The following is a 23155-nucleotide window of genomic DNA, read 5'->3' on the forward strand; positions in this document are numbered from 1 at the left end:
TAACCACTTCAGCCCTATATACATTTCGGCCATTTGAAAATAACAGATCTACATTGTACAACCTTGCAATGCATTGTGAGCTTGTAGATCTGCTATTTTAGAAATAAATCGTGCACACTGCCTCTTCAGTCAGGTACTGTATGTGGTTGCCTCAGGATCAGGGTTTCCTGATGAAGGTCAGTGCAACCGAAACATATTTCCATTAAGTCGACAGTGTGCAGGATTGATGTTTTCCTGTCTCGTGCGTTGACTGCCTTCTCCTACGCACCTGTCCTTTTGAAGTAGGTGGACAGAAGGACCTTTTCAACTTAGCCCTCCAGGCTTAAACCATCAAGGATTTTTCAGGCGAGGGAGAGAGAGACACGTTTTTCTTCTTTCTGTTTGTCTACACATGATCTTTTCTTTTAATATGTTGGATTCATGGAAATGTAAAAACCTCAATACATCGAACCTCTTGGCTGAAAATTGCCGATCTACAAGCCCACAACATGTCACATTGAGCTTGTAGATCTTGCAGAGCTTGTATACAAAATGAACCAAAAATGGGACACAATGCCTCCCTGCTTGGCCCTCGGCATCAAGGGTTGGATTGGGGGGTTAGTTCCTACTTCCTCCTCCACAATTTCTGCCCGTGCTCCACGCTGCTATCATGCTCTGTTCCCGAGCGCAGCGCGGCTGCGGCTCACTGCTCGAAGAGATTGAGTTTGAATCTTTATTTCGGTCATTTAAAGCAATGACCGAAATAAAGATCAAATGTGGAGAATGAAGGTCTGACCGACCGGAACGTTGCTTCAATAAAATCCTGTAAGTGAAGACGGTGTGCGGAATTCCAGTCTTTTCCTACTCGAATGCGGGGGGAACATTTAATTTTCCATAGAGCAATGTATGTGACAAATAGTAGGATTTTAACCTTTTAACTCTGCCTCTACCCCGCCCCACAGAGACAGCCTGCGGGGTCTGCAGAAGATGGAGGAGCGTCCGGAGGACCGCATGATCCGCGAGAAGTTGAAGGCCACGTGCATGCCCACCTGGAAGCACGAGTGGTTGGAGAGACGCAACCGCAGAGGGCCTGTGGTGAGTTGTAGCAGGACATTAACCATACCTGAACACATTTATACAACCGCAGAGGGCCTGTGGCGAATAGTAGCAGGACATTAACCATACCTGAACACATTTATACAACCGCAGAGGGCCTGTGGCAAATAGTAGCAGGACATTAACCATACCTGAACACATTTATACAACCGCAGAGGGCCTGTTGCGAATAGTAGCAGAACATTAACCATACCTGAACACATTTATACAACCGCAGAGGGCCTGTGGCTAATAGTAGCAGGACATTAACCATACCTGAACACATTTATACAACCGCAGAGGGCCTGTGGCGAATAGTAGCACGACATTAACCATACCTGAACACATTTATACAACCGCAGAGGGCCTGTGGCAAATAGTAGCAGGACATTAACCATACCTGAACACATTTATACATGAACAACCGCAGAGGGCCTGTGGTGAGCACGGCATTAAATGGCCACTTCTCCCCTTTTGCAACCAGATCTTATTTTTATGATGTTTAGGACACAAGAAACACAACAGATATTTAAAAATTTTGCATGAAAATGTGGTCTCACTTCCTTTCTGGACTCACCTCCGCAGCCATAGATATAACATTTAAATAAATCGACGCCTCATTGGCTGCTGTAGTTCGTTGCAGCGGCCTATAAGCAAACAATGCGTTGAGGACTTGACTCATTGTGAGTTTGTAGATCGTCTATATTTGTGTACGGTGCCGTCATTCAACTGAGTTATGCATAAAGATTAGCATATTTGTGTGATTGTCTGTCATGCACCCTATAGCCTCGCACGAAACTCAGAGATTTAGGTTTTTATTCATTGAATTTGTATTATTTCTGGTCCTACTTCTGCATACTGTACATGTACACATGTAAAATATCAAGTGCTTATCCTCAAATCATGGGTGTTTGTTAACCTGTCAAATCAGTCCACTTGTGTTCTGAATGAGTCTTTATTGTTCAACAAGTGGCTTAATCCTGTATGCCTGAATTTCACCTTCATTTCCATCAAGAGTAATACCGGTTTTTATTTACTTCAACCGCTACACTCATTGAGTAATACTCAATACGATGATATTCAGGCACCAACGGGATTAAAACGTTACTTTATTAGATAGATTCATAGTTTCATACATGTCTTTACGTTTATTTACCGGGGGAAATCAGTCACCCAGAGGCAGCACAGCAGTTAAGGTTACAGCTTGCCTTACAGGAAGTGTATGAAAATAAAAAGTACTGTTTTATATAGTAAAAACAAGGCAAAAAAAGACTAGATGCATCAAAAATGCAATAATAATAACACAAGCAACGGTAAATGAGAGTTAAACAATACAGAATATTTCAGCGTTCTGATTTGACAGGTAACATCCATGGCTTGAATATTGATATATTTGTTATTTCAAAAGTGTATAGTAGAACCATAAATATCAAGTGTCCAGTGAGTGGATATAAGAAGTGGAGTCAGTCCTAGATGAATTAGAGGTACTGTGCTCTTTTTGAAGATGGAAAGTCATCAGGGAGAGTTAAGAATTTAGAATGTTAACAAAAGACACCTGTGTCTAAAGACTACATGGGCAGGAAAGGGTCAGAGACCATGCTGAAATCAGATGGGGGAGCGGCAGGTGGTTTATTAAGGTCACTCTGACCTCTGGGCTTATTTTATCATTTTGTTTGAGAGGCAGCAGGCTAAAGTGAGGCCTTCATGAAATTACTGACCTGGTCAGAATCTATACAAAAAAAAACGTCAGTCTCGTAAATCAGTAAATTGGGAGTGTAAATATCATTGCTGTCTGGCAGAAACCTTCATACAGTGTCAAACAGAAGTAGCAAAAATTGCCGATCTACAAGCTTAGAGCGCGTCACATTGAGGCACGTTTTGAGCTGTAGATCACCTATTTTTGCTACTTTTGAATTTGAATGCTGAATCCTGTAGAAAAGTAACGTTTTCGGAACATATATACTATTTGAGTATTTCACCGGACTGCAACGATATGAAAGTAATGCCTACTAAACATCAAGTTGACAAATGTCCTTTTCTCAGGTGGTTAAGCCCCATCAGCCAGTGGCGAGTGAAGCGGCTCCCCAGGGGGGTGAAGGGGGATCGGACACGGCACGGCCAGGCGCTGCGGCCCTAAACCGTGGCCGCCGCAGTCCCTCGCCGGGAGGACCCCCATCTAACTCTGGCAAAGCCGGCGGGAAGCCAGAGTCGCCTGGCGTTCGCAGGAGGAGGGCGTCTCCAGTGCCGGTGAGTTTCCTTACCATTGGCTCGTCGTCATAAAAAGGAAGGTCGGAATCAATAAAACCCTAATATTTGAAGGGTCCAGTATTTCTCCTCTAAATAAAGCTTTCATGCAATCCAAATTAATAATGCATTTACCACATGAACTATAGCATCCTCACTAGTGGCGAACATTCCACAAAAATAGCCGATATACAAGCTCACAACGTGTCGCGGTGCAATGCGTTGTGAGCTTGTAAATCTGCTATATTTAAAGGAGGTCCAGTGGCCATTTAAACCTTATGGGCAGAGTGTACAAATGGACCCCTCTGCCTGTCAGCATGCGGGGGCTCCCGGCCAGGGTCTAACTAGATTTTCAGGTTGTATTGTGTTGTAAAGGTAAAGCTCCTTGATGAACATGAATGACCTCTTTCTGCCATTATGGAACTTCTGGGTCACTCAGGTCTCTGTGTCTGTCCTCTGGGCTCCTCTGCATAAACACTGTTTCCCAAACGGTGGGTCGGGACACGGGACCCATATGTGGGGTCAATTTTTATGAATCTCATCTTATCTTTTTTGTTTCTTACATTTAGTTTTTTATGAGCATTATTTCAGTGAAAAAAATTAACAAATTGGAGACAAATTCAATGTTTTAAAAAATATATATATGTCATTTTAAATTAATTCAAATAAAATCGAATGAATTCCATAAATTAGAAAAACAAATGCAAAAGCATTGAAAATAGCTGATCTACATGTCCGCATTGCGCCATGTTAGGAGCTTGTACATATTTGCTATCTTCACTGTTTGGGTTCTGCCAGGGAGACATAAAATGTCTCTTTGGGGTCTCAGGCTAAAAAGTTTGGGAACCAGTGCTTTAAAAAGCTCAAAAACAAAGACCACCCATGGCCCCTCCCCCACCTCTGTTGACCCTTTAAAATGTTCTTTTCTCCTAATGTTTGCACGGTTTGTACGACACTTTGCTCTCACTGCAACAGTGAATAATTACTCAAATTAGTTTTTTTTTACTTGAGTAAATGGAGAACTTGTCCTAGCCTCGACGACCTTGCAGCCTTATGAAAAGGCTAACATTTGAATAGCATGTTATGTATACCGATGCCAGGCCATTGTTGACCTGGAATCCAAAGTACACGATAGGGCTTAATGTATGTTTTGTAATAATCTAAATCTGCAAAGCAACTTGCAACTAAAGTTTTAAACTAATTGTAGTGGAGTCAAGAATACAATATGTTTGCCTCTGAGATGTAGTGGAGTAGAAGTATAATAAAGTATCTCACAGTTGTACTCAAGTACAGTATGTACTTGGTTACTTTGCACCACTGGAATGCTCTTCATGAATAGAGTTGTCTTGACTCGTGGAGCCAGTCAATACAGTGCAGTGTGCTTTAAGTGAGACTGTAAATCACTGCATTAAATTAAAAGATTTGCCTTTCCTTCAAAGATACCTCAAAACAATGGACCTCAAACATTTTCATGTCAATGACCCCCAATTGAATTATGTATTTGTATTTGGCTTTTGGCCGCCGACCCACATCTGAAAATATTTCTGCCAGAGACCCCCTTAAAATAGCTGATGCCTATAGGGTTTAATGTGGTTACATTTAACACATTTCTGCTGGGAATTCCCTGAGAACCAGTGGTTTGAACCAGTGGTTTACAGTTATAGTTTAAGTTAGGGTTCCCACACAACACTGTTCTGCCTCATTTCCAGGCCTGTAACAATCATCGGTTGCAATAATCAATGCGCCAAGACTGACTCGAGCAAAGGTGTCAGGTGACATAAAGAACAGATCTACCAGCTAACAATGTATCACGATTCAACGTGTTGTTAGCTTGTAGATCTTTTATTTAATGTACCGTATATATATATCCAATCATTTTCAAAAGCATTTGATTAATTACAAACATTTTCAAGAAAATTATATGACCATGGGAACCCTCCAAGTCAGGGTATTGCAAAGCCTAGTTTTGTTTTCATTCCAGTTAATTAAGAAGTTGTCAATTCTAGTTTAGCTTATTTCGTTTAGTTTTAGTGTACTATCATAACCCTGATCGGCTGTCATTAACCAAAAAGCTGTATTTTTTGTTTGTTTGTTTTAGTTTCAGAGCGGGCGTGTGACGCCACCAAGGAGAGCGCCCTCTCCTGACGGCTTCTCTCCCTACAGCCCTGAGGAGACGAACCGGCGCGTGCACAAGGTGATGAGGGCCCGCCTCTACCTGCTGCAACAGATCGGTCCCAACTCCTTCCTGATTGGAGGAGACAGCCCCGACAACAAGTACCGCGTCTTCATTGGACCGCAGGTTAGTTAACCCGCCAGTTCCTAGCACGCTCTCTAGAGCACTGTTTCCCAAATGGTGGATCCGAAGAACCCATGTTTGGGTCACAGACACATTTTGATGGGTCGCAGCTTGTAGATCTGCTATTTTCACTTGTTTGGGTCCCAGGTAAACATCTGATTTCTCTTTTTGATCTTGAGCTAAAAGGTTTGGGAACCAATCAAGGACAACTTTTGAGAACCAAATGCTTAGAGTGTTCACAATGAAATAGCAGATCCCCGGCATGCCGGGTTGTCTACCCAGGAAAGCAGTCATAGCCAATCGGAATCTGCAATGTGTGACTGACACATCTCGATCACATGACTCCAAAGTTAATTAGTTTCAGAGATAATAGTTACAGAAGACTGGAGCTCTATGGGGTGCTGGAGGTAACAAAGGCGTTGCCTAGCAACCGGGTCAGTGTTGAATGTTGATTTTCAGTTTGACAGTTTCATATAGAAAGTATATTCCGATGTCTGCTTCCGTCAGTAGGTTGGATTTTAAATGACAGAATATTCCGTCAGAAGCAATTAATTTGTTAACTTTTTTGCCTGTTTGTATTAGTTGTGCAATGAGTTCCATCCTATTACAGAACCACTGCTGTAGATATTCTAGATAATAGAAGATTTGTTCTTGGTTTAAGTGTTACCAGATCACCTGAACTGGCTTGTCTAGTCATCTCTTATGAATCCTACCTGGTCAAAGAAATACTGTTTTTTTTTCGTCAATTAAAACATTTCTGTAAAAGGTGAGCATACGTGGTGGGTGTTATCTATTCTCAGCAGTAAGCCATGATAGATTTCTGTATGCATTTCTACATTATGTATCCGCTTGGAGCACCGTAGAGCTAATCCGGCTGTATTACATTTTTGTATGTCTTTACTCGTAGCGGATGACCAAATGACTGGGCAGTATTAAATCAAGGTGTGACGAGACTAAAGCTTGAGTTAATGCTTTCTGAGTTTTTGATGTCATATACGTGGCCGTCTCTGCTCTGTGTAGACGTGTAGCTGTGGTCGGGGGGCGTTCTGTATCCATGTCCTGTTCGTCATGCTGAGGGTCTTCCAGCTGGAGCCCTCGGACCCCCTGCTGTGGAGGAAGACGCTCAAGAACTTTGAGGTAAGCGTTATGCAGGGCATATAATGCTACAGGCAGTGGTTTCATGTGGACACACATTTCTTAAGATGAAAATGACTGACATTTGGGGGGTGTTGATATCATTATATTTGTATGCCCTTTCGTGGAAGTTGCCCAAGTTGTGGAAAGTGATTTTGGAAACCTTTTGCTTTACAAGATTTATCTTCTTCCTGCTCCTTTTCTTTTCAGATTTGGAATATGTAAATATATGTAAATATTATACTGCTGTATTCACTGTATTTATTTGATGCCAGTACTTTTCTACAAAATGTTGTATACAGGCTTTTGAATGAATGAATGAATGAACGAATTGCACTTGTGTATTGATACTAACTTGAGTAAAATAAGTCTGAATACCTGTTGCTCCGCTGTGCTGCTGTCCAGGTGGAGAGCTTGTTCCAGAAGTACCACAGTCGGCGGAGCTCCCGCATCAAGGCTCCGTCCCGCAACACCATCCAGAAGTTTGTGTCCCGCATGTCCAACCCACACGCTGCCGCCGGGCCCTCCAGCACGGCTGTCAACAGCAACGAGAACAGGTGTGATGCACACGCACACACTGAACATGTGTGCTACTCTTGGTCCAATATAATTTATGGGGTGGGAATTGCCAGGTGCTTGACGATTGGAATCCGATTCAGACAGGGCTACGATTCAGTTATGAATCTGATTACCGTTGCATTGCGATGTCTCTCGCTTCCAATGCATGATTCATCTCCCCCTTTCTGTGTGACTAATGAACAAAGTGCTTTCTAATGATCCATAATTAAAACGGATACATTTTACTTCCAATATATTTTATTACACTACAAACAAACATTAAAACCAAAAACAAAAACAAAACATTAAAGTATGAGATCACAACAAGCTGTCTCAAGAAACTTGCATTGTAGAGACACAAAACATGTACATTTGGAATATGGAGCTGCAAGAATTTCTTCCTGATATTGGACATTGTGTGTGTGTGTGTGTGTGTGTGTGTGTGTGTGTGTGTGTGTGTGTGTGTGTGTGCAGTCTGAAGGATGAGGAGGAGCAGATGTGTCCCATCTGTCTGCTGGACATGCTGGACGAGGAGAGCCTGACCGTGTGCGAGGAGGGTTGCCGCAACAAGCTGCACCACCACTGCATGTCCATCTGTGAGTAATACCACCTTAAACCACTGCATGTCCATCTGAGTAATGCCACCTTAAACCACTGCATGTCCATCTGAGTAATACCACCTTAAACAAGCGGAACCCCACTGCATGTCCATCTGTGAGTAGAAATACCACCTTAAACAAGCTGCACCACCACTGCATGTCCATCTGTGTGTAGCACCCAAGACCCAAAAGAATAGAAAGAATCTCCGGAAGCAGTTTAGCGTCTTATTGATTACAATGTAATAGTGAATGTGAACACAACTTCTGAACCATTCTTTATCTCCATGGTCACTGAACTAAATATTGGACCCGATCACCACAAGCCACACAATATTCCCAGGATTTTCATAACAAAATCGCTTTTTTCAGAGCGACATATCAGGTGAAAATCGACTGTTGTTATTAACCTTTCTTTGTCCAATGTCCAAGCACAAAGAACACACTCTCGCGTGATCTAGCATCAATAAACATTGGACGTTTGAGAGCGCACACTCACACAGCGCCCATTTAGGAGACCATTGTGAATTAACCATATTTGGTGGCACTCAAACCACTTGCACCCCTGCATCCATATTGTTGTGAAAAGCTTTTGCTGAAAATAGCACACAAGGTGCTGCACCGCGGTGAATTGTGAGGTTGTCGATCTGCTATATTCAGCAAAGACACCGAATGTTTAGAGCGAAACTAAAAAAGACGCAATTCAATTTGTTGTTTTTTGGTTTGTTTCAGTAACCCCTGCTCTGATCGCAATACATTTTGCTGTATGGTTTCCATTCAAATGTTCGTCTTCTCCTGTTGCTTGTACTGTTGTACAAGCAACAGGGCTTAACACGCATTAAGCCCCCTCAGGGCTTAATGCGTGTACTATTTGAGTTCATGAGCCTGTCTTGTGTCCTTCAGGGGCGGAGGAGTGTCGCAGGAACAACGAAGCGCTGATCTGTCCCTTGTGTCGAACTACCTGGAAGTTCCACGACCTCTACAGGTAACAGGAGGCCAATTCGTGCTCGGAGCAACATGCCATGATGCAGAAGTTTGAATGACACATGAATGGCGTTAAAAAATATCCCCCAAAATTCCAACACGCCTTTTATTATTTCCAGAGAATGAAACTTGATTATATATAATGTATACGTAGTTAAAATGTGAGACTTTCTGGGCCAGTATGTAATAATACATTCATAGGCTAGGAAGAGAGATCCAGGAGAGTGGTTTGCTTTTTGTTAGAAGCAAGTTCACATTACTATAAAACCACTTAGTGAAGACAGTGCACATTCCAGTCTCAATAAATATTTTGCTCTATCTAGTCTAATGTCTTCTCCGGCTGGTTGTGTCTAAACATTTGACCACTTCTGTACATTTTTGCTCTGAAATCTAGTTTCAGTTTAATTTCCACACCTCGTTTTAGATTGTATAACATTGAAAACCTTGTACAGATTACTGCAGAACATGCCCCCTATACTTTTTATTCTCTGGAGAGAAGTTGAGACCCACTCCACATTTTTCCAAAAATCTTCGAGATTATTAAAAATGTAGCATTATGAGCATGTCATTAGATTTAAGTATAAGTTTGTCCACAAATTGTCCCACTGGTTCAGTTTTTCCCCTGTCTTGTGTGTGTCTTGTGTGTATCTTGTGTGTGCAGCCGTGAGTCTCTGGGCTCATCGGAAGCGTCGGCGGGCCCCCCGGTCCCGGACCCCCAGCTGCAGACCTCCCTGTCCCAGAGCAGGACGTCCTCTCTGAGGACGTCGTTTCAGGACGAAGACGTCACCCTGCCACAGAGCAGCACCCAGCAGCACATCCCTCACACCTACAAGGAACTGGCAGAGCCCTGGATTAACGTGAGCAGAGAGAAATAGACAATAGACATCTATACTAGAGCCCTGCATCGGAAGCGGGAGCCCGTGGGACTCGACGCAAATGTTGCGGGCGGTATTTAAATAGCTGCAGGGGGCGGGAACAGGCGGTCAAGATGAAACCAGCAGCAATCCACCTACAATTAACCAGATACAGAGCTTATAACATTTTAGCATATATGAATATGTCTGAGGAGAACGTAATATTCCCTACTGTGCTGGACATGTCGCACATGGAGTGTCTCTCTTTCTCTCTCTCTGCTCTCTCTGCATTGCGTGGGCAGCAGCAGGGTGCTTGTTCTCACACGTATAATATATGTCCCGTCGGAAAATATAAACACTTTCCCCTCTATCTGTGAGCAACTACTCACAAATAAACAACCCCTCTCTCGTGCATGCCTGCTCAATCTCAGCAACTGTTTGGGTAAATGTAATGTTTTTCCATCTCAATGGAAATATTGTGCATTTAGCGGGACTAAACGATAAAATTGCAGGATGGTGCGGGACTAAATGGGACTTATTTCTTTTTGTTGTGAGCGGGATTGGCGGTCACTGCGGGCAGTCAAAAAATGAAATCATTGCGGGAGTGGTCAGAAATCCAACGGGAGTGGGCGGGAGTGGCATTAATAAAACACTGCCAGGCAGGGCTCTAATCTATACAGAGGAATTAATACACTTTGTTAAACATCTAGTTCCTCCAGAGCATGTTAAACCTAAGTCCCTGGGTCAAGAAGAGTCGTGAAGAATCTTTTCCCATTCATTTTTTCTATGCCAACTACGAGAAATCTCAGACTTTCCCTCTACAACAGTTATATGCCAACTACAAGAAATCTTGGAGATAAAGTGTTTTGCTGAAAATGTACTTGTTTGTATGCAACGCCTTGCATACCCCCAGCACCAGTAAACTTGCATTCACGTACCATAGAGTCCCATTTAAAATAGGATTTTCCCTCGCTGTTTTCTCTGAAACTATGAGCGCTGTCCGCAAAAGAGTTATAATCGCATAGACGTTTTATTATATTTTTTATCCAGCCTTTCTGTCAGGTACCTTACCTGTAAAAATAAGAACTTAAAGTATATTACATTGTGTCCCATTAACACAATCGATTGACTGATCATTAAAGATTACAATATTTCTTTCATTCCTTTTTTTTAATATTACCTTTTATAGCTTTGCTAATGATTATTTGGGGGCCCACTTGCAACAGCCGTCACGGGTATTGCAATGTGAATCACTGCGTGAAGTGCAAATGGAAGTCTATAGAGGGTGTGACATCATCATGGTCTGACACCTACTGTGTTGCAAAAAAGTACTTTCTGGCCTTGACAGACCATACATCCAAGGCCTATCTGATTGCATTAAATAGCGTTAAACTCACTTTGCCACTCACTTTCTGCATGCACATACCCTCTATAGAACATGACCAACTGTCACTAACTAATTAAACGTGACTGATATAATGCGCTTCTCTCTTCCCCAGGTTTTTGGCGTAGAGCTGGTGGGCTGCCTGTTCTCCAGGAATTGGACGGTCCGTGAGATGGCGCTGCGCCGTCTCTCTCACGACGTCAGCGGTGCGCTGCTCCTGGCCAATGGCGAGCACTCTGGGTGCCCCGGGATGGGGGGAGGGGCGGGGGGCGGCAGTGGCGTGGTGGCGGGGGGTGGCGGCGGTGGCAGTGCGTCGCGGTGCAATAGCGCCAGCGGAGACGTGGTGGTGGAGTCGTGCTGCAGCATTCTCTCCATGGTATGCGCCGACCCCGTCTACAAAGTCTACGTGGCCGCCTTGGTGAGTATACCCCAAGACTAAGCATGTAATGGTATACCGTATTGCGGTATTACCGCAGTATAAAAAGCCACGGTATTGATACCGTGAGATTTCTGAGCTCACAGAATGTATATATTTATAATGTTTAAGTCGCGAGACACTCGTGATAAAATAAAACACTTCTTGTCCGAGCTGTAGCTGATTGACCAACGTTACCATAATCTTGATTCATATCTTCTGAATTCAAGATTTCAATTTTGCCGTAAACATGGCAATTGGACAACTGATTTAAAAACACTGGATAGTAGTGACACACAGCAACGGTCGTCGGGCTCGGAAATCGAACCTGCGACTCGTTGTCAGACTGCGTTAGAGCCTGTATGGTAATATGCGCCTTTCCACTAGGCCATTGGCTCCCCAAACAATTGATATGTGTGTGATACTTCTTTGCACTCTATTGTGAATTTGTGACTATTATTGACCCTGTCGTTTGTTGACAAACTACTCTGATTTCAAATGTTATTATATTGTAGTTAGAAATAATGTACTAATGCGAGCTGCAATGCCTCACAAATAATGTGAGTGTAACTGTTGTTGTTGATGTTTGTACAGTAGACTGTAACCTAATTGTGTACATGTGTTGTTTCCATTAGAAAACGCTGCGTGCCATGCTGGTGTACACGCCGTGCCATTCGGTGTCGGAGTGTTCTCGTCTGCAGCAGCTGCTGCAGCCTGTGGTGGAAACCATCCTGGTCAAGTGTGCCGACGCCAACAGGTGAGCAGCATGACATACTGACGACGTCGAGGAATGTGCATACGCCTTGGAATCGAGAGCAATGTGTACTAGCTGAATCACATTTAACAACACCCACGGATTGTTAATTTAACTCTGTGTAAAAATATTGGAAGGTGAATTTTTGCCAAATGCAGTGGTTGCAGCTAAAATGTGGAGTTCTGTGAGGAATCGTGATCATATTGACAACAATTGGTGGTGAATGAGGTCTGTTTTTAATATATACTGTAATGGTATAGAGAACCGAAGTCTGACATAACTTCCAGTAGAGCGAGGTCACTATCCCCCTGGGACACTTTTTCTATTGACAAAGATTACTCTAGGCCGATTTGTTTATTTTTGGAACACACACAGTTCCAATGACGCAATCTAAGATCGGATTTCCAATAGAACAACTACTCCCCTGACCTGGGGGTACTGGGAATGACGTCAGGGCTTCGGTCCATACTGTAAAATGTACAGGTATCACTGTCACCCTTTTATGTGAATAAATAATAACCACATGTGGACTACATGTAGTTTCCTGAAAAGCAACGGTTTTGGACACACAAAGTTTCCACCCTTGGCTTCAGCGATGATATTATGACAATCCAGGGGTAGCGGCAGTGGATCATCAGTTTTCATAATATTTGACAATAGAGGGTATGCATCTATGCGCATGCATAAAGTGAGTGGCAAAGTGAGGTCAACGCCGATTAACGTTGTTTTAATGCAATAAACAATTACGTTTGGATGTACTGTATGGGCTGTCAATCTGACAGGACTTTGTTGTTTGGATATAATGGGCTGTGAAGGCCAGAAAGTTTTTTTTTTGCCACTCAGTCATAACTTTGGGTATGATGATGATGTCACCCGCATACCCTCTATTCTATGTCTAAACATTCTGTTCTGACGCAGGTGCATGTGATAAATCTACAAAGAACGTTGTTTTTTGTTTTTCCAGCCGTACCAGCCAGCTGTCGGTGTCCACCCTGCTGGAGCTGTGTAAGGGTCAGCTGGGAGAGCTGGCGGTGGGCAGAGAGCTCCTCAAAGCAGGTAACTAACTCCTCTATAGATCTATAGGTAGGCAGCGAGCTGCTCAAAGCAGGTAACTAACTCCTCTATAGATCTATAGGTAGGCAGCAAGCTGCTCAAAGCAGGTAACTAAAGCCCACCACACACCGTGTGCGGCGCGGCGCGTTGCTGCGCGGCGCCGCGCGGCGCCGCCTGGAAAATAGAACTGTGTTCTATCGGCGCGCCGGGCGGCGCGGCGCGGCGCGGCTCCGCGCGGCGGACGGAGCCGGTGTGCGTTAGGTTCATTGAAAATAATGGAGGCGGCTGTGCGCGCCGCGCGGCGCCGCGCGGGGGACGCAGCCGGTGTGTGTCGGGCTTTACTCCTCTATAGATCTAGATCTAGATTCCTGCTAGGGTCTTGATTTAATGAGTTTCATCCTGGCATTGCCCAGGCACCAAGGCAGAGCATCCTCACTGGACATGCTTGACGATACTCTTGGGTAATGAAGTCAAAGGCGTTGGCTGCCAGGTTGTTTGTGTCCAAAGCGTCCCATGATACCCCACACTATATAGTGCTGCTTTAATAGTGGAAATAGCCGATCTGCAAGCTCACAACGCGTCGCATCAGCTATAAATGAATACATCTTGAAAAAAACAAAACACAAGACACACATTTGGAATTTGAAACGCAAATCTTGTATGGGGTTAACTGGCACAAAATATTTCACATGGAGGTCCGCGGCCAAATATATGACATGACAAAAGGTTTAGGAACCACAGATCATGATAGAAGTTCAAATATTGTCCTCATCATCATATTTCTCTTTTGCTTCTGTACTCTGTGATGAAGGAATTACAAGTAATATGATTCTATTAATTCACTCTCAATGTATTGCCAAACACATTTGCCATATTTTCAGAAACACATTTAAGCATTTTTGTTGCGTTATTTACGTTACAGAAGCACACAATTTGAACTTGTCTGTGTTGTGTGTAGGCTCCATAGGTCTAGGACTCTGGGTGGTGTGTTTAACTTGTCATTGTTGTGTGTGTAGGCTCCATAGGTCTAGGTGGTGTGGACTACGTGCTGAGCTGTGTGCTGGGTCCCCAGCCCGAGGCCACCAACTGGCAGGCTCTGCTGGGACGTCTGTGCTTCATAGACAGACTGCTGCTGGAGGTCCCGCACGAGTTCTACCCCCACATCATCTCCGGAGGCCTGGACGGATACCACAACCAAGCCCCCGTTCAGAGGTGAGACCCCGTCAAATAATTTTCTGCATGTAGGAATGTTTATACGGTCATCTTAGATCTTCTGAAGTGAGTACGTTATTTTTTGACAAACAAGTTTTGGATACTGTAGCTCTATATTCTGGCAGTATTCATTGCTATAGTGTTTGTTCAGCAACTGGAGGGAGTCGCCCCCCATTCCCCCCCCAGCTCTTTATAGAGGGTATGTGCATGACATCATCAAACCCGGAAGTTATGGGGGAACGCACAATATGTTCTGGCCTTGACAGCCCACATTCAAACAGAAAAGTCCAATATGATTACATTAAACAACGTTAAACAATGTTAAACTCACTTTGCCACTCGATTTGCCATTCACTATAAACACAAAATACATTTCCAGGTGGGACAGTGTTCTGATTCCTGCTCTTTTTTGTGTTTAATCACTTCCAATGTCAATTTTCTCTCCTAATTGGATGAAATTGGTGTCGCACCTGACAAAATATTTTGTCAATATCACAAGATTTTATTTTGCTTTATTCCATGTGCAGTGTTACATGTCGTTTACTCTTTCATATGATCTTAAACATCCGTGAGGCCATTTCTGAACTCTGTTGCGATGACTCTCTGTCCCCAGGTACCAGAAGCTGCTGCGCCTGCTCGCCTTCGCCCTCCAGTCCATCGACAACTCCCACGCCATGGTGGGCAAGCTGTCACGCCGGGTGTTCCTGGGCGCGGCGCGCATGGTGGCGCGTGTGCCCTACGTCTTCATCAAGCTGCTGGATATGCTGAGCGGGCCCAGCTCCACCCACTACGCCCGCATGCGGCGTCGCCTACTCGCCATCGCCGAGGAGATGGACATCTTGGACGCCATCAGCCTGGGCGTGGAGCAAGGTTATTGTTTTGGTCTAATTTTCTTGACATGATATGTCTCAGTTTCAGTTTAGTTTTAATTACCGGTAGTTGTTAAAGTGTGTTTGCCACTTTAGTGTAGTTCGTTATTTTGTGAAAAGGCTTGGTTTAGTTTCAGTGTTAGTTTGAGGTCATTTTTGTATATGGGGCAAGACTCCAGCTGATCTACAAGCCTTTGCAACGCTTTGCATCGTGGTGTGTTGTGAGCATGTACTGTAAATCTGCTATTTTTGCTAGATTTTAAGATTTTGAAGAAAGACTAAAACTAAGGACATTTTCTTTATGCCTTTAGTTGGTTTTAATTTGTTTTGTAAACCCACAATACAGTCTCAGTCAGTTATTTATTGTTCTCATTTGTTTTGCTTAGTTTTTTTTTCAGTTAACTAAAATGCTTTTCCAATTCAACATTTTCGTTATTCCGTTTTTACTTTTTAGCCAACTATAACGGCCCTGGCACGGAAAGCGGCGAGGAACACGCTCGTGGAGGCGGAGCCTACCCGGACCTATCGCCTGTCCTCGCCAAAAACAGCGCACCGGGCCGCAAGATGCCGCTGACCACGACCAAGAGCCAGCGTCTCAGCGGGAAGGGCGGTGGTGGAGGGGCTTGTCCGGAGGAGCTGATGGAGCAGCTGGCCGCCATAGCGGTCAGCGGAAATCACAACGTGGCCGGAGCTCCCTCTGGTGGCGACGGCTTCAAACCGCCTGTTCAGGTCAGTGGTGTAGTGTTGATCTTTTCGGCAAATTTTGATTTAGTTTTTGGCAAAATTTATTTTGTTTGAGTCACATTTTACTCATCTGAATTTGTTTTAGTCTACTTTTGACGTTAAAAAACATTGTCAGGCCTTGATGGTGTCGTAATGGCTGATTTTACACTTGGTTGCGCTATGAAAATAGCATTGTGAGCATGTAGATCTGCTTTTTTCCGTGTGCAACCAAACTTTTCTCTTTTATTGTATCTTTACATCATGTCACAAGAGACAAATATTTCAGCCTTTGTCAGAGTAGAGAAAAACTCACTCTCCACTGTGTGCGACCCAGTACCTTTATGAATTATGTGGATCTAAGAGGATAGCACACCAGAGAAGTCAGAGCTTGGTGGTAACAAGAAAAGTTACTTTTACTCTCTGTAATCTCTGTGCTTTTTCCCTGTTTCAGGTCCATAACCGTCATATGGATCAATCGCCCACTCTCCCCTCGCCCTCCAGTTTGTACCCGCCCGCGTTGTTCCCTGGCCTGGAGGGCCACGGGGCCATGGCTTCGAGCCAGGCCTTCATGTCCGGTAAGGCGGTGGCCCAAAACTGCCCCTCCAACCACTCCTGGGCGTCCTCCTCTCCCAGCATGCAGTGCGGCCCTCCACAGCAGAGGTCCAAGGACCACCTGGACACGCACAGCCAGGGCCGGCCTCTCCCCTCCATCCACAGACCAAAACCCTCCCACCCTGGCCCTCCCGCTCAAAAAGCCCCCTGCATCCCCGGTAAGGCCTGACACAGCTGTTACATAATTGCGTGATTGCATAGCTGTAGTCTAAAAGGTTTGTAGAAGAAGAAGGTGGCATACATACCCCTTTCCTGTCCAGATTCAGCGTTCCTTAGCTTTCTTTGATTGGGTCAACAGTAGCATTGTCAAAATTAAAACAATATTTTTAGAACTTTTAGAAACCTTGTGGACCAGTTATGCACAGAGACTATTATTGTTTCATTCTTGTGTGTGTGTGAATTCTGTTGACAAATGTTCCAAAATAGAGGAAATAGCAGATCTACTAGCTCATAGCACGCTCTGCTATTTATGCTATCTTTGAAAATGTAAGCATTTGGCCTGTTTTGACCATAGTACATGAAACGCTTATTGTCAGTCATTTCTCTGTATAATTTTGGTTATTTGTCATCTGTCCAGTGCAATTTTTGTATTTACAAATAAATTTAACTTTAATTCATGTTCCAATGTTAAACTCCAAAAAACTCAATCGAATCATGATTCACAATTATGTGTGTGACAATGAGTGGTCAACTAACGCATTCCATGGTGGTGACAGGCCTAACTCCCGCCACGGCCTTCTTCAAAGGAGCATTGAAGCTGGACCTGCGAGGCGAGCTGCCCGCCGACGCTTCGGTGGAGCTCGACTCCGTCGAGGACCTGCTGGAGGCCTCCGTCATGCCGGTGGCGGGCGACCAACCTGTCACCTTCAAGGTCATTATTATTGTTTTGCATGATTCATTAGTCTTTCTTTTAATCTTGATTTGTTTTTTAAGTGGTGCAATGAGTTTAGTTTGCATTAGTGTTAGTGTTTTGGTTTTTTTATTGTAAGAAATGGGTTGGGTGGAAGAGAGGGTGAAGAGGAGAGTGCAGGCAGGGTGGAACAGATGGAGGGAAGTGTCACTCAGGGGTGATTTGTGACGGAAGGGAACCAGCCAGCAAGAGTTTGAGGGAAGATGTATACGAAGGTAGTGAGACCAGCCATGCTGTGCGACCTGGAAACACTGACAAAAAGACTGGAGCTGGACGTGGCAGAATTGAGATTGCTACGATTCTCATTAGGAGTGATAAGGATTGACAGGATCAGAAATGTAGTAATTTCTGATCTCGTTCCTCTTTGTCACTCCTAATGAGAATCGCTGTGAGCTTAGAGAGGATCGGCCCAGGTTAGAAGGTTTGGGGGTAAACAAGAGAGGCGAGGTTGACATGATGTGCATAGGAGGGATTAGAGGTGCATTAGAACTGCCAGGCAAGAGGACAAGAGTTAAGCCAAATAGGAGGTTTATGGATGTCGTGAGAGTGACCGAGGAAGACGCAGAAAACCCAAAATATTGGAAGATTTCATATTGACAATGACAAAAACTAAGGACATGTCCTCTAACATTCTAGAAAGTTTAAGTTTTTTAAACACCCTATACAGTTTCAGTTATCATTTGTTTGTAAAGCTTAGTGCTAAAGCTAGCCCCTCCTATATACAAGTTTAATGTTTGTTTTTAGTTCAATGTTTTTATTTTAAAAAGGCCATTGACAATGAAGGGAACATTTACGTCATCTTGTCCTCCAACACAAACATTAAATGCATGAGTTAGACTTTAATATATTAGCGCCCCTCACTTCACATGGTTGTGATTTTTATGTTTATTTCAGTTAACTGTAGGTTTTGTCAGATATAGTTTTAGTTAATTGGGTTAGTTTCAATGAACTCTAATCGTCCATATCTCCTTGCAGTCGGAGGTAGCGGTGCTGTGCCCGGAGCGGGCAGACGCGCCGGGCGGCGGGGACTCGTACAGTGAGGACGTGTCGACCAATCAGAAGTGCCTGGAGAAGATCCAGGCGGAGGAGGAGGAGGCCCTGGCTGCCGTCATGGCCATGTCAGAGTCCCAGGACGCATTACCCATAATCCCACAGCTGCAGGTGGAGAAGGACCAGGACATCATCATCCTGCAGGCCGACGTGAGTACCGCACCATAAGACCATGAACAACCCATGGAGACACAAAGGAGACTCTTTGGCCCCTTTTCCCGCCTAATGTCGAACCAGTTCAGAGTGTTTCCACTGGAAATGAATTGGTTCAGAACCCTAAAAGTTGGTTCGCAGCTGGACCAAAAAACATTGCCGCTGTTTCCGTGAAACCACCAACGTTCTAGATAGTTCTTTTGGTGGAAAAGGGGCCTTTGTGTCTCCATAGGAAACTGCTGTCGGTCATTACATTATTAGCAACTATCCATGAATTCAAGTCTCATGTCTCAAGTCATGGGGTGAGTAATTGATAGAAAATAAGTAATTTTTGGGGTGAACTATCCCTTTAAAGACCAATTACTGTACAGCAGGGTTCCCCCAATAGGCGGCCATTTGCGGCCCGAGGCGCCCCCATGTGGCCCTTGGAATAATAAAAAGAAAAAACATATATTTTTTTAATGGCTAATGAAAGTTACAGGTATGGTGTGTGCGATATGAAGTGTGAGAATACCATAATGACAGTAATCCTTAAATATGTTCAATCGCTTTTGGCACTCAGAGAGTGTACAAATGGAGTGTACAAATGGACCATAACAGGTCCATAAATAAATAAAAGTTCTAATAAATTGAGGTCCCAGATATAAATGGCATTAATTGGTGTTCAGTAGCCTATGCATGTCACTCGGCATCCTTCAAATTAAAATGATGAGAATCAGAGCCCTGCCATATCTTTTCAAATAGGGTCTTGCCCTGAAAATGAATTAATTTTACACTCAAGAGTTAAGGATCCATAAGGGTCCACTTGGTTACCAACTCTCCATCATTTAGCTGGGGACCACCTGGAACCCCCTCAAAGACCACTGGTGGTCCCCGGACCATTGGTTGAGAACCACTGTTCTACATCTATCTAAGCTTAATTAACTCGGCCCCCATCCTGGTACCCTAGTCAAATTGACTGAGGAAAATGTATTGGGGACCCTGCTGTACAGTATATTATGAAGACAGTTTGAAAATGGCTCCTATAATAAATGTGTCAAAAACTAAGTTACTCATACATAGTTGCAGACAGTCTACATATATGTCCATGAGAGAGCACTGTAACGATATGATCTAACGCTATGAATGTATTGATGTGAACGGTTGCAGACTCCAGAGACGCTGCCGGGCCACACGGCAGCCAAGCAGCCCTACAAGGAGGGTGCAGAGTGGCTGAAGGGTCAGCAGATCGGCCTGGGGGCTTTCTCCTCATGCTACCAGGCCCAGGATGTGGGAACCGGCACGCTCATGGCTGTCAAACAGGTCAGTTTATGGTCAGAAATAGTTTCTGATTTTAACCCATTCTGACCTGAGATCAGATTCAAAAAAATGTCTTTTACATCCTGACAGTTTTCTGAAAAAGCTATGTTTCTATGTCAGTCGTTCTTCGATTAAAAAAAAATAGCCTTATAGCATGTTATTTTAACCAATGTTTATTGTAGATTATAGTAAAACATGTTTATTTTTGTGGCGTCGTCTACCAGGTGACGTACGTTCGGAACACGTCGTCGGAGCAGGAGGAGGTGGTGGAGGCGCTGAGGGAGGAGATCCGCATGATGAGTCACCTCTACCACGCCAACGTCATCCGCATGCTAGGAGCCACCTGCGAGAAGAACAACTACAACCTGTTTGTGGAGTGGATGGCCGGTGAGACCCGAGGACCACGTCTGTGACGCCTTATAGCTTTGAACCACTTTAACCGTCATTTTGAACTTTAGCTGTTGAAAAATAGCAGATCTACAAGCTCGTAGCGAGTGTTGCCGATTGAAAACGGCATGCCTTGCTGAAAAACCCTGCGGAAAAGTAACACTGGAGATGAATCCATTTCCGTGAAAAATGTGGCTCATGTGTCTCATGTTCTGAACAAGTATGTTGCTTTCTAACCGCAGGCGGCAGTGTGTCTCATCTTCTGAACAAGTATGGGGCCTTCAAAGAGAACGTGATTGTCAACTACTCTGAGCAGCTACTGCGCGGCCTGGCCTACCTGCACGAGAACCAGGTCATCCACCGAGACATCAAAGGTACGGAATTATGTCCAGGAACATGCTTTACTGTACGTACAGTACGCTGAATTATGTCCAGGAACATGATTTACTGTACGTACAGTACGCTGAATTATGTCCAGGAACATGATTTACTGTATGTACAGTACGCTGAATTATGTCCAGGAACATGCTTTACTGTACGTACAGTATGCTGAATTATGTCCAGGAACATGCTTTACTGTACGTACAGTACGCTGAATTATGTCCAGGAACATGATTTACTGTATGTACAGTACGCTGAATTATGTCCAGGAACATGCTTTACTGTACGTACAGTATGCTGAATTATGTCCAGGAACATGCTTTACTGTACGTACAGTACGCTGAATTATGTCCAGGAACATGCTTTACTGTACGTACAGTACGCTGAATTATGTCCAGGAACATGCTTTACTGTACGTACAGTATGCTGAATTATGTCCAGGAACATGCTTTACTGTACGTACAGTACGCTGAATTATGTCCAGGAACATGCTTTACTGTACGTACAGTACGCTGAATTATGTCCAGGAACATGCTTTACTGTACGTACAGTACGCTGAATTATGTCCAGGAACATGCGTTGCTGTTGAACCTGGAATAAATTAATGTTTCAAAGACTCTGACCTCTAATGGCATTCCTAAGTAGGGGTGGAGCTTATTAATGATTTATTGATAATGAGCAACCATATCGATCCTGCTTATACCGGGCTTGTAGAAAAACGTGAGACGACACATTTTGAACAGAACTGGTACTTCTTTTTATTGGTCAGATCTGTGAGTGACTGTGAGTTTGTCTAAAATCTCAAATGAAGATGACAAAAGTTACAAATATTTTTGCATATCATTAAAACAACCATTCATTAATGTGCAATAAGTGTAAAATGGCTTCATATTATGAATAATACTGTAATAATTGCAATAAAATCTCTTCTGCTCTTTATAAAAAAAAGTCACACCCATTCATTGTCAATGGGAATTTAATGTAAGACGAAAATCTACACTAATAGCTGAATATAGGAGGGGCTCTCTCACATCACCCTTGTGTGAAGTGAGAGGCGCTCTTATCATCATACATCATCATAAATCACATTCCGTGCTCATCCAATCAAATCATCACAAATGTCATTCGGCCAATCACTTTTGGCGTCTTCACTTCCTATGTCCAGCTTTTAGTGGTGTATGTTCACAAACTTTGTCCTAGACAAACATTAAACTCCCATTGACAATGAATGGACAATTTTACGTGATGTATGATAAGAGCGTCCCTCACGTCACACGGGTGTGATTTCTATCCTCAATATGTACTTTGCTCAGCCAATCAAATCATCGCTATGGGGTGATCAACCAATAACATCATCGTGTTTGTGTTCACACACATAGACAAAACAAATCTGTGCATAGGAGGGGCTAGCGCTCCTCAAAAATGCATATTTATCCAAAACATATCCTTACATTTGTGTACATTTTAACTCATCCAGTGCCACAGGTGGATACCAGTTTTGGCCCTCGTTGCCACCGAAGCCCATTATAAATAAAAGAGAGAATTTGTAATACAATTGTGCATGTAATGTGAATATCATCACCAGAACACCAGATTAGAGGAATTTTCGAAATCTGGATGAAGTAAAAACATGCGACATCAACGGGACTTGACTAACACTCCTCCACCCTCTTCCTAGGTGCCAACCTGCTCATCGACAGCACAGGCCAGAGGCTCAGAATCGCTGACTTTGGAGCGGCATCGAGGCTGGCATCCAAAGGCACGGGGGCGGGGGAGTTTCAAGGCCAGCTGCTGGGAACCATCGCCTTCATGGCTCCTGAGGTACGACAGTGAAAGATCTTTTTGAACCTGGCCGGCAGTCTTTGTGCACTTCCCATTTAAAAAAATACTTTACCACCTTTATCACCTTGACGAAACGTTTCTGGCTTTGTGTGTGTGTGTGTGTGTGTGTGTGTGTGTGTGTGTGTGTGTGTGTGTGTGTGTGTGTGTGTGTGTGTGTGTGTGTGTGTGTGTGTGTGTGTGTGTGTGTGTGTGTGTGTGTGTGTGTGTGTAGGTGCTGAGGGGACAGCAGTATGGTCGCAGCTGTGACGTGTGGAGCGTGGGCTGTGCCATCATCGAGATGTCCTGTGCCAAGCCCCCCTGGAACGCAGAGAAGCACTCCAACCACCTGGCCCTCATATTCAAGGTAAAACGTCCATCACACACTCCTCCAC

The 23155-nt window shown here is 43.9% G+C and overlaps 1 protein-coding gene across 1 annotated transcript in view; it reads left to right on the forward strand.

Moving 5' to 3' along the window:
- Positions 1 to 23155, forward strand: part of map3k1 (mitogen-activated protein kinase kinase kinase 1, E3 ubiquitin protein ligase) — a 41549-nt gene that overhangs the window by 14528 nt on the left and 3866 nt on the right. Inside the window, exons 2-23 of the mRNA XM_080756813.1 lie at positions 942 to 1074; positions 3118 to 3321; positions 5417 to 5617; positions 6635 to 6751; positions 7154 to 7305; positions 7781 to 7902; positions 8806 to 8887; positions 9548 to 9743; positions 11240 to 11542; positions 12175 to 12296; positions 13258 to 13349; positions 14363 to 14558; positions 15172 to 15428; positions 15882 to 16156; positions 16602 to 16920; positions 17479 to 17633; positions 18648 to 18872; positions 20025 to 20177; positions 20399 to 20561; positions 20804 to 20935; positions 22621 to 22763; positions 22996 to 23127. Coding sequence (XP_080612939.1) covers positions 942 to 1074; positions 3118 to 3321; positions 5417 to 5617; positions 6635 to 6751; positions 7154 to 7305; positions 7781 to 7902; positions 8806 to 8887; positions 9548 to 9743; positions 11240 to 11542; positions 12175 to 12296; positions 13258 to 13349; positions 14363 to 14558; positions 15172 to 15428; positions 15882 to 16156; positions 16602 to 16920; positions 17479 to 17633; positions 18648 to 18872; positions 20025 to 20177; positions 20399 to 20561; positions 20804 to 20935; positions 22621 to 22763; positions 22996 to 23127 — 3874 coding nt within the window. The remainder of the gene's footprint in view (positions 1 to 941; positions 1075 to 3117; positions 3322 to 5416; positions 5618 to 6634; positions 6752 to 7153; positions 7306 to 7780; positions 7903 to 8805; positions 8888 to 9547; positions 9744 to 11239; positions 11543 to 12174; positions 12297 to 13257; positions 13350 to 14362; positions 14559 to 15171; positions 15429 to 15881; positions 16157 to 16601; positions 16921 to 17478; positions 17634 to 18647; positions 18873 to 20024; positions 20178 to 20398; positions 20562 to 20803; positions 20936 to 22620; positions 22764 to 22995; positions 23128 to 23155) is intronic.

The sequence above is a fragment of the Protomyctophum bolini genome, assembly GCF_963924005.1.
Source record: "Protomyctophum bolini genome assembly, chromosome: 22".
Classification (NCBI taxonomy): Eukaryota; Metazoa; Chordata; class Actinopteri; order Myctophiformes; family Myctophidae; genus Protomyctophum; species Protomyctophum bolini.